Below are 13,135 nucleotides of genomic sequence, written 5' to 3'. Positions count from 1 at the left end.
ATCATAGAATAATAGAATTGAGCATTTCAGCGACACAGATATGATTGAACGACTTTTGATTTTTGCAGGTCTTGAGGTATCGGACATCGCTGGACAAGCAATCTGGGAATATCAAGGGTGAGAGGAAAGGAGAACGAGCAACTTCAAAATAAAACGGCCTTAAAAGCAGATGCAATTGATTTCCCGACCCAATAATGTCAAACTCCGAGGGAACGACATAGAATACAAAAGTAAGAAAAGGACAGTTTTTGCGTATTTACACCGGAAAGACAACCGGAATACTATAAAAACAATGAAGTGGCTTGATAGATTCAAGGTTGGCGGGGGTTGATGGCGGTTCGGAATAGACTAGGCTTCGAAACCTAGTTTATGGAGGAAGGCCCAATTGAGGTCTGCAAGATGGACTAGCCCCAGACAAAACTAACTGGTACCTCAAAGTGTCCTAACTGGTATGGTTGATGGTGGTTGGAGGTATGCGGTTATTGACTGTCTAGTATTTGAGGATCATTCGCCTGTTCATGTGTTTTCCCCGGATTAGCTATCGGCCCGACCCCGGCACCCTTGCAGGACTGATGAAGAGGGAGAGGGAGAGGAAGAGGGGGAGCAATTGGACATACACTAGCTCAAATAGCAATCCACCGAAGACGACAAAGCCAAGGAGGGCGAACCAGATTGGAGATATTGGGTTCTTTCCGACCTTCTCGTAGGTCTTGCGCTCGGTGTCGGCTTTACCACGCTTGGCGGCCTCTCGCTGTTACATATACCCATATTAGACCTGTATTATTATTATGATCGGGGCAGTCGCATGGATACAGTGGATATCGTACCTTTGCGAACTTTTCGTTGGCCAGTCTCTGCTGGGGGGTTTGCTGTGCCTATATGTTTCGAGGAGGGTCGATTAGCTGATCGAGGTCGCACACATAGTTAGTTACATCTGGATGAAGGGGGATGCCAACCATTGTGAAAGTGTTTTGGGAGAAGACCGCGGTTATATTACTAAAAGAAAATACGTAATATAAGAGAATAAGGTGCTATAGGAAGCGATGAAGCTGGTGACGCTGAATGGGAAGGGATTAGTTAAGAGAGTAAAGTGTGGAGAGAGAGATCGGGTGAAGCGCACGAGATTCACTTTATAAGAAGTCCCAAAGAAGATACGTGTTGACTTTCTTTCCCCTTCGCGAAGAAGCAATTAAAATGAATCTTTACGGCAAGCTGCAGCCGCACTCTTTTTTGTTTCTAACGCTTCGAGAAAATACCACATTGGCATCCCCGATGGACAGGGGTATAGAACGAGTATAGCGTGGAAGGCCGGGGTATGCAAAAGTCTTGTTTGGGGTTTCGATTAACTAACCGGGACTGTCGTCGGCAGTACATAGTTTCTTGCTAAAAACACCATCTTCGACGGGTTTAAAACGGAACGAACGAACGAACAATAGGATGGCGACACGCCTGGGGCTACTCGCATTGGGTATCGGAAGGCAGCAAGGGAGATTATGGCCCGTGGTCGTCCGACAGACGCCGTCGTCGAGATATATTCGGTTTTCAACGTCGAGTAGTTCTAGATCAGATTCGAGTTTGAATCCCAGTCCGAGTCCGAGCCCCGCTACACCGCCCGGCGAGCCGAAGAAGAAGTCACCACATGTACGTTATCATGGAAATCGATTACACGGCCTTTTCGACAAGTCCTGTTGGAGTGGGAGCCGGATATGGAACTGACAGAGCGGAATGAATTGGAATTATGCAGGTCGGATTCTACCAGGTATACGGCCGGGCGCTTTCGAAGGTCCTGTTGATGTCGCTGCTGTTCTACCAAGGATTGTACTACGGATGGATGTACCTGGAGCACTTGGAAGTCAAGCATGGAAAGGAAGGTTGGTTCTTGTCTACCCTTTCGTGGGTACTACAGGGCTATTATATATGGGAAAGGCTAACGGCATTGGAGGTGACAGGGGAGATAAAGGCACTCGAGCAGAAGATTAGAGACCTGCAGGAGGAAAAGAAACAGCAGAAGGCTGCATAATCTTGATATCAGCCATCGATATCATCGTATCATCAAGGCTATCGCATGGTATATAAGAAGAGACGAATTGTACATATTTTGGGAATAAAGTCGAATGTCGTCGATCGGCGTTAAGTTGCCATATATAACACTCTTAAATCCGACTGAGTATCAAACCCCCCTTCATATGATTGCCACCACCATATCTACTAATCAGAACCTCCTATATCATATGATCATTATAATTATTTGAATACGATCTAGAATTATTTGAGATTGGTATAATTAAAGAACAGTTCTGGTTAATTGATTGATCACGGGACTTCGTTTCTGCCAAGCGATGTCCTCCTCGCGAACGTGAACCGGCCTAGGCTGCATACTGGCGGCCATACCGGGTACTCGAGACGAAGCAGCTACGGCAGGATCCAGAACCCCCCCCCTGTTCTCCGTAACCTTATATTCTGGCTATACGCCGTTCAATTGAATTTTACAACTTAAACCTTTGTTTCGCGCTGTCGCAAAAATTTCTATCCATTGTTTTCTTTCATTCCGAAACGTGGTGACCGTCAATGGCTTCCTCATGTCTATAAAACTCTCGTTGCTGCGACCTCAACTCTCTTCCTCTTCCTCCTCCCCCTCACCCCCCTCCTCAACATCAACATCGCCTCACCATCACTTATCACCAACAATCACGATGCCACCGCCAATCGGAACCACGGTGTTCCGCCCAAAAACCATCTCCGTCTCATTTCGTAAGTGGTACTCATATATATATTTAGATTTGATGCACTTTCCTAGATGCTAATTTTTGTAGCTGCAGCAGCAACAACTAGTCGACCTTCGACAACAAAAAAGGCTCCAACGAAGAAGCGACGAGCGAATGCCGCCTTTATTGATCTAACTGAGCCGAGTGCAGAAGCTACTATCACCACTCCCTACTTGACACTCTGGAGGCATCGAGTGCAATTGGTAGGTTAATTGTATAAAAGCGGGCCTTACCAGATTTTTGAGCTAAAACCTGCTGTTCCTTAGGCCATACCAAAAAAAGATGCCTCGGATATCGCCGACCAGCTCGCTCCTGCGCTCCAATCGGCGAGTGGTGGGACACTACCGGTAACCATCACTTGTTTTCCCGACGCTGGTTGGCCTGCTTGGGGCCATACCTTTCGCGTTCAGGGGACGGACGGCGCGCATTTGTTGGCCGCCGACGTCCCCATAGAGCAGGGCATCCGTGACCTTAGCGAGATACTCTCAAGGTTCCAGCGTGGGAGCAAAGTGAAGCAGAACTTTGCAATCTCATGGTCGTTGCTTCTCGGTGCGATACCGATAGCCGATCAGACCCACATCACCTTTGAGCTAGAGGTCAAGAGGAGAGATAGCTGCATAATCGATTGGAAGGCGGAGAAATGGCTGTCGTTGTTTCTCTCTGTGACAGTCAGCAATTCGGCCGTGCCGCCTTCTCTTGCCGATGTCCGGGCCGCTATCAATGCATCTTCCAAAACCAAGGGAGATATCAAGGCCAAGGACTTTTATCACTCTGTTTATGTCCCTCCAGCTGCAACTGTAGTTCCTGAGGCCATCCAAGTGAGCGAGCTCACTACAACAATGTTCCCGTTCCAGATGCGAACGGTGAACTGGATGATGGAGCGTGAAGGGGTTACTGTGGAGTCGGGCTGTATCGAGCCCCTTCCCATAACCCCTTCCGTTCAGAATCTCTGTTTCGAGGAGACCGTGGACCCCAACGGTACTCCTATGTGGGTCAGCATTCCGCTCGGGATAACCACTACTGATCGTGCAGGCATTGATCAGTTAGCTGCTGAAAGCAGTATCAAGGGCGGTATACTTGCAGAAGAGATGGGTCTTGGCAAAACGGTCGAACTAATTTCCCTCCTCGCCCTACACAAGCGCCATATCCCAAGCGGTGGGGAGACTGTCTGGGACTCCTTCAGTGGGGCTAAAATTCGGACTTCCGCCTCAACGCTCATCATATGTCCACCGAGCATCATGCAACAATGGATCAACGAGTTGGAACTTCATGCACCAGGTCTTCGAGTTCTAAAGTATGATGGGACTCGTGATCTCACTCAATTAGTATATCAGAAGAAAAATGGAGCCAAGAGCCGTATCTCAAACAGCCGATATAGGGATCTCACCACTGAAATGCAGAGCATCCCGAACTCTGACTTGATAGAATACCTTCTCGAGTACGACATCGTACTTTCCAGTTATAATGTCCTCGCTAATGAGATACACTATGCCGAAAAACCTCCAGACCGTTCTCTTCGCCAACCAAAGCGATTTGAGCGCCGCTCCTGCCCCCTAGTAGAGATACAATGGTGGAGAGTTTGTCTAGACGAGGCACAGATGATTGAGAGTGGAGTTAGCAATGCAGCACAAGTGGCCCGCTTGATTCCTCGGGTTAACGCTTGGGCCATTACCGGGACACCAGTGCAGAAGAGTATTGAAGACCTATACGGACTGTTGGTCTTCCTACGACAAGGCCCATGGTGTGGGAACAAGATCACCTGGGAGAAACTTTGTTTTAAGAAAGAGTGGTTTGGCGGGGTATTCCACCAACTGGCACTACGGCATACAAAAGATATCGTCCACGAGGAGATTCATCTCCCAAGACAGCATAGGACGGCTATATCTCTTGGCTTCTCACAAATCGAGGAGGAGAATTATCAGGCGTTATTCCAGCGGGCGTGCCGAGAAATAGAGGTTGATCTAGATGGGTCACCGCTTCAAGGAGACTGGAATCCGGAGAGTGAAGATACTAGGTCCAAGATGCGTGAGTGGTTGGGACGCTTGAGACAGACTTGTGTACATCCCCGAGTTGGAGCGCTCAATCGTCGTGCGCTAGGAGCAAACACGGACGGCCTAAGGACAGTCAACGAAGTTCTCGAGGCCATGATGACCCAGAACATAAATTTAGTGAAGCAAGATCAGCGAACGATGTTTGTGCTTATTGCCGCGCGAGCACAGCTCATCGCCGAAGGGTGGGGTAGCCCTCAGGGAGCTGTCACTCTTTTGATGGAATTTTTAGATCCTCTAGAAATTGCAGTTAGCGAATGTCGGACTGAACTCGAGGTTGAAAGCTTACGATTGGAGTCTGAGAAAGAAGCTAGGAAAGAGAGAGAACGCGAAGCTGAAGAATCGATGGACATCGCCGATACTACTGAGGATGAAAATACGAATCAGCATGAAAGCAACGAAGAGGACCTACAAGAATCTGATGACGAATATGACGAATCGTTTGAGGACGACGGCGGACCCGCACATGATTTAAACAAGTTAAAGAACCGCCTGAGAGACATCATCGAGGTCCAGCATACATTTCACTTTTACTTAGGACAAGCACATTATAACCTGAAAGATTGTATCCCTGAAGATGACGAAGAACGTCACGAAGAAAGAATGGGGTATGAAAAGCTTGAAGATAAGCACTACGATATCGCGAAAGCCCTTCGAAAGGAACTTATGTCTGAGCCCGAGAATCAAGTCAACAAGTTCATCTCAGTAATAGCTAAGAGGACGGAGAACCAAGACTTTGTCGCCATCCCCGAGATTATCATTAAAGAACAAAGGGGTGGTATTGAATCGACCACTCTCATGGATGATATCCTAGCTTTGGCCGAAAAATTGAACTCTCAAGCCGATCTTCTCGACAAGTGGCGTGAGGAACTCATCCAACTCTTGCAACTCCCCTTGACCGACCAAGAAGATACAAAGGACCTCGAAGGTGACGAATTCCAGGAGTCTACCGAACAACAGGATACCGGTTTCCTTTATGTTGCATTCCTCCGCGCTGTTATTGCTGATCGACGACAAGCTTTAACCGGCATCACTATCAGTCACTATAACAATGATATTGAATCCGCTGAAGCACGCCTCGAATCTAAAGACGAGAAACATCAAGAGCTATTCTATAGCCTAAAAGACCAACGTGACGAAGCAAAACCTCTCAACGTCGAAATCGAAGTCGGGTCCGATGCCGTCCCATTTTCTATCCGCGGTCTTCTCGCAAAACTACGACGTCTTGCAAACCCTTTGCATGATAGTTCTACAACCGTAACCGCTCGTGCCAAAGCCGAAGCAGGCCTTGTCAACCAAGCAGTCAAGGTCATCGCCCCACTATTTTCTAAACAAGAAGAAACCCTTAAAGCCCTTGAAAAAGAAATCGATTTCCTAAACAAAGTATTCAACACCCGTCTAGAATTCTACCGCCAACTTCAAATGGTCTCAGACACAGTCATTAGCTTCGATGAGGCCAAAGCCCTAAAGGCCAACCACGTCCGCAACCTAACCCTACTTCACGATAAATACGAAAAGGAAGTCAATGATCTTTCGAATAGTGTTGCAAAAGCCAAATCCAAGGGAAAGTTCCTACAACATCTTGCTGAAAATCAAGGGGATAATCAACGACAATGTATCATCTGTCAAGATGACGTCAAGATAGGCGTGTTAACAATCTGCGGTCATCAGTTTTGCAAGGAATGTATGGACGCGTGGTATAAACACCATCCATCATGTCCGATGTGTAAACGTTCCCTCAAGAAGGTAGACCTTCATCCCGTTACATACATGATGCAGGATATCGTGGTTGAAAAAGAGAACCGAACACTACCTGAGGCAACTAACCAAGGCGAAGCCTCCAACGAAACCGGAGATAAGGGTATTGAGATCTACACTGGCATTGAATCCGATACCTTTAAACAAATCAAGAAGATTCCCCTTCGCGAAAACTTCGGCAGCAAAATCGACATGATAATCCGCCACCTCCTCTGGATTCGTCGTACCGGCGGTGGGAAGAGCGTATTGTTCTCCCAATGGAAGGAAGTTCTAGACGTTCTATCACGAGCTATGGAAGCCAACGGGATAGGATATTCAAGTCTTGAATCGAAACTTGGACTTAATAAGTTCAAAACTGACGATAAGACCGAAGTTTTCTTGCTACATGCTAAAAGTCAGAGCGCCGGTTTGACATTAGTGACGGCTAGTAACGTTTTCTTGGTGGAGCCGTTGGTTAATATCGGAATCGAGGTTCAGGCTATTGCGAGAGTTCACAGGATTGGACAAAAGAGAGAGACGAATGTCTTTCTCTATGTTATTGGAAATACGGTCGAGGAGGGAGTTTGGAGACTTAGTACGAAGCGTCGAGTTGAGATGTTGGAGGAGAAAGGAAGCCCCCAAAAGAAGAGGAGAAGGTTACAAGATCAGGAACAACCTGATAGAAAGGGGAAAAGGAGGGCGAGGGATGTGGAGATTGAAACACGCCGTCAAGAGGAGGATTTGGAAGTTCAGCTTGAAATCACGAATTCTTTACAGTTGCAGGAAGGGACAGTAGGTAGCATGGTCGAGAAAGGACAAAATGGTGGGGAGATCGTCAATTCAGATCATTTGTGGGGATGTTTGTTTGGAGTTCAGAGGAAGGATAGGACGGTTGAGATTGAAGGGGTTAGGAGAGAACAGGTTGTTGCTGCTCGAGAAGAAGGAAGGGGTAATGTGGTTGATGATAGTGGTGTTTTTGATGGGGCTGGGAACAGACCTGCCATCCTGAACCTCCAAGGAAGCGATAGAATCGGGAATCATGCGGAGGGATCTAGCATGGCTGGTGGCAAGAGCTAGGGTGAAGGTGAAGTAGTCTCAATTTTTGTTACTGATCATCGATGCATAGCTTTGTTATTTCGTTCATTGGCGTGAATTCTGGGTGGCGTTTAGTGATCTAGATCATTAGAGGGAGGTTTATATGGGAATGAATGGCTTAGGATATTTGCGTATTTTAGGGACCTGGGGTGCTCTGAAGCCATGTACTATAGATCACTACTAGACGGGAATCTAATAAATAAATGGATCCCTGGCGAATAATATTCCCATTATGAGACACGCACGTTGTTAGATCGAAAGAAAACGAGATCTAGCTGGCGCCGATATTCTAAATTACCCCAGATACTTAGATAAGAAGTATAAGCGAGAAGGGAAAACACGATACTATGCTGATACTCCGGATTTCGACTTGAAACTGATAATCTCACAATCCAATGTTTCCAGATCGACCAAGACCAGCTCTCCCGTTTCTGAAAACTTGGGGATTGTTATCAGGCGAACTTCTTGGTTGTTTAAACCTAATGGTGAAACTATTAGACGCTACCTCTTAGGGCTTTTAGACGGAAATTACATACCATGTGTTAGTCTTGTACCAAACTCCGACTGATTCCCAATAAAATATACATGCGGACAGGTTTCTATCACGAATTGGTCATCGTCTTGGAATGGATAGCACCCTAGTTACACCCGTTAGCTTTCATAAAAACACGATGATAGGAGCTATATGTTAAAACCGCGGCTGCCACTTACATAATGTATCCGGCGCCGTCGGCGCCACAAGCCTCCATCTCAATGTCTTCTCCATCATCTCTAACCGATCATCACCATCCACATATTTGAATACATCGTCAATAGTCTGCCCACTGGTTCCCAAAAACCTCACTCCATCAATTTCACAAGCATGGGGGTTTGTAGATGGTATAAACGTCGACCCTGTATAGTACTTCGCCGTGGGGAACATCGTCGGGTGCATCTTTTGCTGTGGTAATGACGCATTTGCAGGATCAGTTTCTCCAGGCATAAGTGTTACGCTTATAGATGTGCAGAGGTCGGTTAAGAGAGCATCTAATACAGCCGTGGGCTTAGCGTTGTAGGATGCGGCGTCGTAGCCGTACTTTTTGGACTTGGTGGGACGGGATGATGATGCTGCTGCTGCTGCATCGTCGGTTGCTTGAGCGTGGGGTTCCGATAATGAGTTTCCAGCAATTATGAGACGGGATATTGAAGATGTTTTTGCTTGGTCTTCTGGACTTCCGGCCTCCCCTAGGAGATATTCGACTAGTAGATGTGTTTCTATACTTTCATGGATGTTCCCGGTGATGTTTAATCCACTGAGCAATGCTACGTAGTTCCTCTGGCTAGATGGGGCTTTGGGAATAGGTCGTGGGTTTTGGTCTGGTAGCTCGGGGAGGACTATGTCTATAACCTCGAACTCGCCGCTAGCGGTTTCCGTGCCCATTACGCCGACTACACAACCCGTTACTAGATCTTCGGTTTTTATTTTGGAGCCGACAAGCTCAAGGCGGCCGGATTCATCTTCGATCATTATTTGATCTTTTTCGAAATCTCGATATTTTTGGCGGGGGAGGGGTGCAGATATGAAGTGCTTTGGTGAAATTGTTAGTGACTGCGAAGAAGATTTAATACCAAACGAAGAAGGGGGTACGGCATACATCTTTTGCAATGTCATCGAGCACATTAGGCTTCAACGGCATATTCATGTATATCGTTCCGGTAATCCAGCATAATTCTCCTATTCACACCGAGCGTCTTAGATTTCTTTTCCTTCTCTCTCATTTTCGCAAATCCCAATAACACATGAAAAAGACTTCAGATGAAGCTTGTAGAAATATATAAAGCGGACCTTGTCGTACATCTAGCACCCGATCTACACGTTTAACATAATCTCCGTTGACCTATAAGTTCCCCACGGCTTGTTAGACTCTCCCTGCTAGCTAATTATTAGAAACATCTTATTGTGGAGGGTTTTACTTCGACGGCATCCCATCGTTCACGACCATGAGCTTCAACGATACGTTTAAGCTTTGCGAGTCGTAAAAAGTAGATATCGACATATTGTGTTTGGTAGGAGAGCGTGTCGAGTTGGAATTTGGTATCGGTTTTGTAAACGGTTTGGTGCCGTTCGAAGACTGGGTTTTCACTTTGGGAATAAGAAGGTTGTTAGCTGAGCTTGTAAACAGGTTTCGAAGACCCGGCGGGACTTGGAAGTACCTTGTCATGTCGGAAGGGTCCGTAGTATCGTGAGTGGGATTGGTGGTATACAAGGGTTCGTGAGGTTGAAGTCGCGGTTGAGGTCGAAGTCAGAGCTAGGTTTGGCGAACGGAGCTTGGGCCATGGGAAGACGCGACGGTTTCCGACAACACGAGAGCTCCCAAATTACCACAAATTGATTCTGGTAAGTACAATCTCGTAATTCGGGTAGCCAATTGCAATTTTTTTCTTTCTTTCTTTCCTTCTTCGAAGAGGTCTGTGACATTCGATTCTTAAACTTCTTCCAATACAATCTTATATTACAGCGAACTAGCTATTGACATAGCATTATTATATTCTAAGCAATGATATGTACCCGCAACCAATCAAATCAATAAAAAAGCTACCCACGCCGTAGCTCATCAAGCACTTGCGATCTTTTCTCCCCATCTGCGAAAAGCGCCTTAACTAGGTCCATTAACTCGTCTTTCTCAAAATCCACGAGAGCGCCCTCTCTCCAAAGATCCATGATCTCTGCCATGCTGCTATCCAAAATATTTCCAAGATATTGAAACTTTAGCCATTTCTCGCAATAGACCTATAGTAGATGTAACCGATATTAGCAATGAAAGATGATTAAAAGCCTATATATTCGGGTAAATATATACTTACAGCTGTGACGGGCAAAGCATCACTTGGTTGATCAGGAAGTTTGAATAAAGACTCTAGTCTTCCAAACTCAGAAACATACGAAGCCAATTTCTCAGACGCGTCAGCCGAAATATCGCCCAAGTCTTCAATGTCGGCAATAAACTTCAGGACGACTGTATTTAGTAACGAGCCTAGCGATTGTAAGAGCGCCGATCTCGAGAGTGTGTCCTAAATTGACTGTTAAAAACTTGGCTAGTCGGTATCAGGGGCCTCATAAACTTACCCTCCACTGCATTTCAATGCCCTGTATTGTATCGATTACGCTTCCAACCGCAGTCTCGCAGTTTTCGGAATAAGGGTATTGCGTGCAATGATCGAATCCTTGGGCGCCATCCATCAGATCAGATAAAATGACTCTTTTGCTATCCTATACACCAAACTATTTAGATATCCGCACTATAAGCCCAGGTACAGGCTGTGGGAGATATTACCATTTCTCTCCAATAAGCTCTCCTTCCAAACGTCGAGATGGCCTTGATACTCGGCTGGAGATCGAATCCAACAAAAGGCCCGGAACGGCTTTTTACATCTTTCTCAAGCCCCGCCAGATTTTCTTCTAGCCATTCGCAATCATTATAGATAGATATTGCCGGGTTAGGATCGTCTCGATAGAATATTGCAGATAGAGCCCTGTATAAAGTGAGAATTGATGTCGGTACGGATAAAAGACCGGATATTGAGGAAGCAATTGATAAAGTTGAATATTGGGGCTGAGCTAATTTTTCCGCCTCGGAAATCGTGCTCATAATTATAGCGATGACTTCTTGCGGAATGGATGTTATGCTATAGGTTTCTCGTAAAGTTATGTCCTTGACTTCTTTTTCTTGTTGTCGCACACTAGTCCTCGCTGGAGCAATTGGTTCCTGAGGTTGGTCATTATCGTCTCCCCAACCCCAGTTGTCCTCTTCTGCGTCAGGCGGATTGGGTTTAGCCTCGGTGGTGGCTGGCTTCTCTGATGGTTCGTCAACCTCAATATCGATATCATCATCGAAACCCCATCCGCTAACATCCTCATCGTCGTCCACCGTGGAGTTCAGGTCTGGTTTAGACTTTGCCACGGCTGGCTCTGTTGATGGCGGAGGTTTTTTTCCCTCCTCTTCATCTTCTATCTCTACGTCCCAGTTTGTGTCCCAATTATCCTCGCCCTCGTCGATAGGCTTGGGAACTTCTGTCGCAACACCATCTACCTCTTGCACCCTTTCGACCCGTTCCACACGATGCCGTTGACCGAGACCCAATGCAAATGTTTGGCGAAGAGAATCCAACGCCAATTCCCGACGTCGGTTGAGCCAAATTCGAGGCGCTCGAGCCACCCAGTCCTTCAGCTCACCGCCGTGCCCATCCAACCATCCCGTTTGTGACAAATATCCTTCAAAGGCAAGAGTTTCTTTTAAGACCAACTCAAACTCGCTGAAATGATCGGGGTCTGTTGGAATGCAACCAGGCAAATAGGATCCCATGAGAGTGTTCAGGATGGCTGGTGTGAGCGTTTTCGACAATAATAAGGATATTTGCACTCCGAACTTTGCGGTAAGAAATTCAAGGACCAGTTTCAGGTCATTGTAAAGCGATGTTACCGTGAAATTAGGACTGCTGCGCCGTTTTAACTGAAGCTGAGTCTTGCTTTCGTTGGTTGTAAAAGTGAGACCGGCTCCAGATTCATGATCCAACCGTGGGAAAACGAGTATTGTAGTAATTCGGTAGTGTAACCTATCCAACCGTTCTTTTAAAATCCCAAGTCTTTCGAGGGTCTGGACAAGACGCTCGCCGTTTACCGATCCGAGGCCAACTGACACACTGTTTTGGATCGTTATACTAGAATCGGATGGGTTTGAGGTTATGAGTTCTGCCCAACAGCTTTCCACTTTACCAGAAATATCTTCTCTCAATAACCGAATATTTTCCTTGGCCAAACCAACCGCAAGAACTTGATCGAACGTTGAAACTTTTTGGAATAAGCTAGTTGCATCTTCGAACCATCTACAGGCAGTATCAAGAGCGCCCTCTTCGAGGGACGACTGCGCACTGCCAACAGCATCCTGAAGTTCTTTCAAATTTGACAACAGCAATACAAGCTCCTCGTTAAAGAATATTTCAGCCCCCAGCAGCTTTTTTTGGCTACTTAGGTCGTAGACTCTGCTGTCTAGTTTCTTGACCCCTCAACATCAGTACAGCCACCCAGGATATGTTACACAAGGGTGTATAGAAGTTACTGACAGCTCCATACGATTCGAAATGAATTATCTCCGACAGTGAGCTATGATCTTGGGATAGCTCTGTGTGAAGCTGGCGAGCTTCTTGAACCCATGTTGCAACCTCAGACCGTTGGGACTCTCCAATATGTTTGATTTCGGACTAAATAATTTAGATACCGTCAGTGGCTGTGAAAATTCTATAAGAGAAACATTGCGTGACACAAAATAGCAGCTACCTTAACGCCATCTATGGTCTCTTGAAGTAAAGCCAGAACACCAGGCAAACTATCGGGCGACAGTTCAGCACTAGAGACTTCGTCACTTTCTGGGAATAGCCCATCGACGGCTTGTAAGACCGCCTGCGCGATCTCGTTCTCGCTGACCATTCCTCCCGAGCTCAAGATTCTTTTCT

The 13,135-nt window shown here is 46.4% G+C and overlaps 5 protein-coding genes across 5 annotated transcripts; 2 read left to right on the top strand and 3 right to left on the bottom strand.

Moving 5' to 3' along the window:
• Window positions 1-490: 490 nt before the first annotated feature.
• On the bottom strand, window positions 491-959 carry AOL_s00076g177 (uncharacterized protein; the record flags this gene model as incomplete). The annotated part of the gene is made up of 4 exons (XM_011122730.1): window positions 491-512; window positions 618-751; window positions 828-875; window positions 933-959. The coding sequence occupies 4 exons, from the start codon at window positions 957-959 to the stop codon at window positions 491-493; spliced, it is 231 nt and encodes a 76-aa protein (XP_011121032.1).
• Window positions 960-1,437: 478 nt separating this feature from the next.
• On the top strand, window positions 1,438-2,020 carry AOL_s00076g176 (uncharacterized protein; the record flags this gene model as incomplete). The annotated part of the gene is made up of 3 exons (XM_011122729.1): window positions 1,438-1,641; window positions 1,745-1,871; window positions 1,950-2,020. 3 exons carry the CDS (start codon window positions 1,438-1,440, stop codon window positions 2,018-2,020), a joined length of 402 nt encoding a protein of 133 aa, XP_011121031.1.
• A 673-nt stretch (window positions 2,021-2,693) lies between these two features.
• On the top strand, window positions 2,694-7,627 carry AOL_s00076g175 (uncharacterized protein; the record flags this gene model as incomplete). Its single annotated transcript, XM_011122728.1, has 3 exons — window positions 2,694-2,751; window positions 2,814-2,968; window positions 3,032-7,627. The coding sequence occupies 3 exons, from the start codon at window positions 2,694-2,696 to the stop codon at window positions 7,625-7,627; spliced, it is 4,809 nt and encodes a 1,602-aa protein (XP_011121030.1).
• A 363-nt stretch (window positions 7,628-7,990) lies between these two features.
• Window positions 7,991-9,846, bottom strand: AOL_s00076g174 (uncharacterized protein; the record flags this gene model as incomplete). Its single annotated transcript, XM_011122727.1, has 7 exons — window positions 7,991-8,124; window positions 8,182-8,283; window positions 8,357-9,212; window positions 9,280-9,359; window positions 9,471-9,522; window positions 9,599-9,767; window positions 9,839-9,846. 7 exons carry the CDS (start codon window positions 9,844-9,846, stop codon window positions 7,991-7,993), a joined length of 1,401 nt encoding a protein of 466 aa, XP_011121029.1.
• A 374-nt stretch (window positions 9,847-10,220) lies between these two features.
• AOL_s00076g173 (uncharacterized protein) lies at window positions 10,221-13,109 on the bottom strand (the record flags this gene model as incomplete). The annotated part of the gene is made up of 6 exons (XM_011122726.1): window positions 10,221-10,415; window positions 10,490-10,696; window positions 10,752-10,895; window positions 10,960-12,678; window positions 12,746-12,883; window positions 12,960-13,109. 6 exons carry the CDS (start codon window positions 13,107-13,109, stop codon window positions 10,221-10,223), a joined length of 2,553 nt encoding a protein of 850 aa, XP_011121028.1.
• Between the last annotated feature and the right edge of the window lie 26 nt (window positions 13,110-13,135).

Source organism: Orbilia oligospora (genome assembly GCF_000225545.1).
Source record: "Orbilia oligospora ATCC 24927 unplaced genomic scaffold scaffold00076, whole genome shotgun sequence".
Lineage (NCBI taxonomy): Eukaryota > Fungi > Ascomycota > Orbiliomycetes > Orbiliales > Orbiliaceae > Orbilia > Orbilia oligospora.
This window is presented reverse-complemented; position numbering and strand designations above follow the sequence as displayed.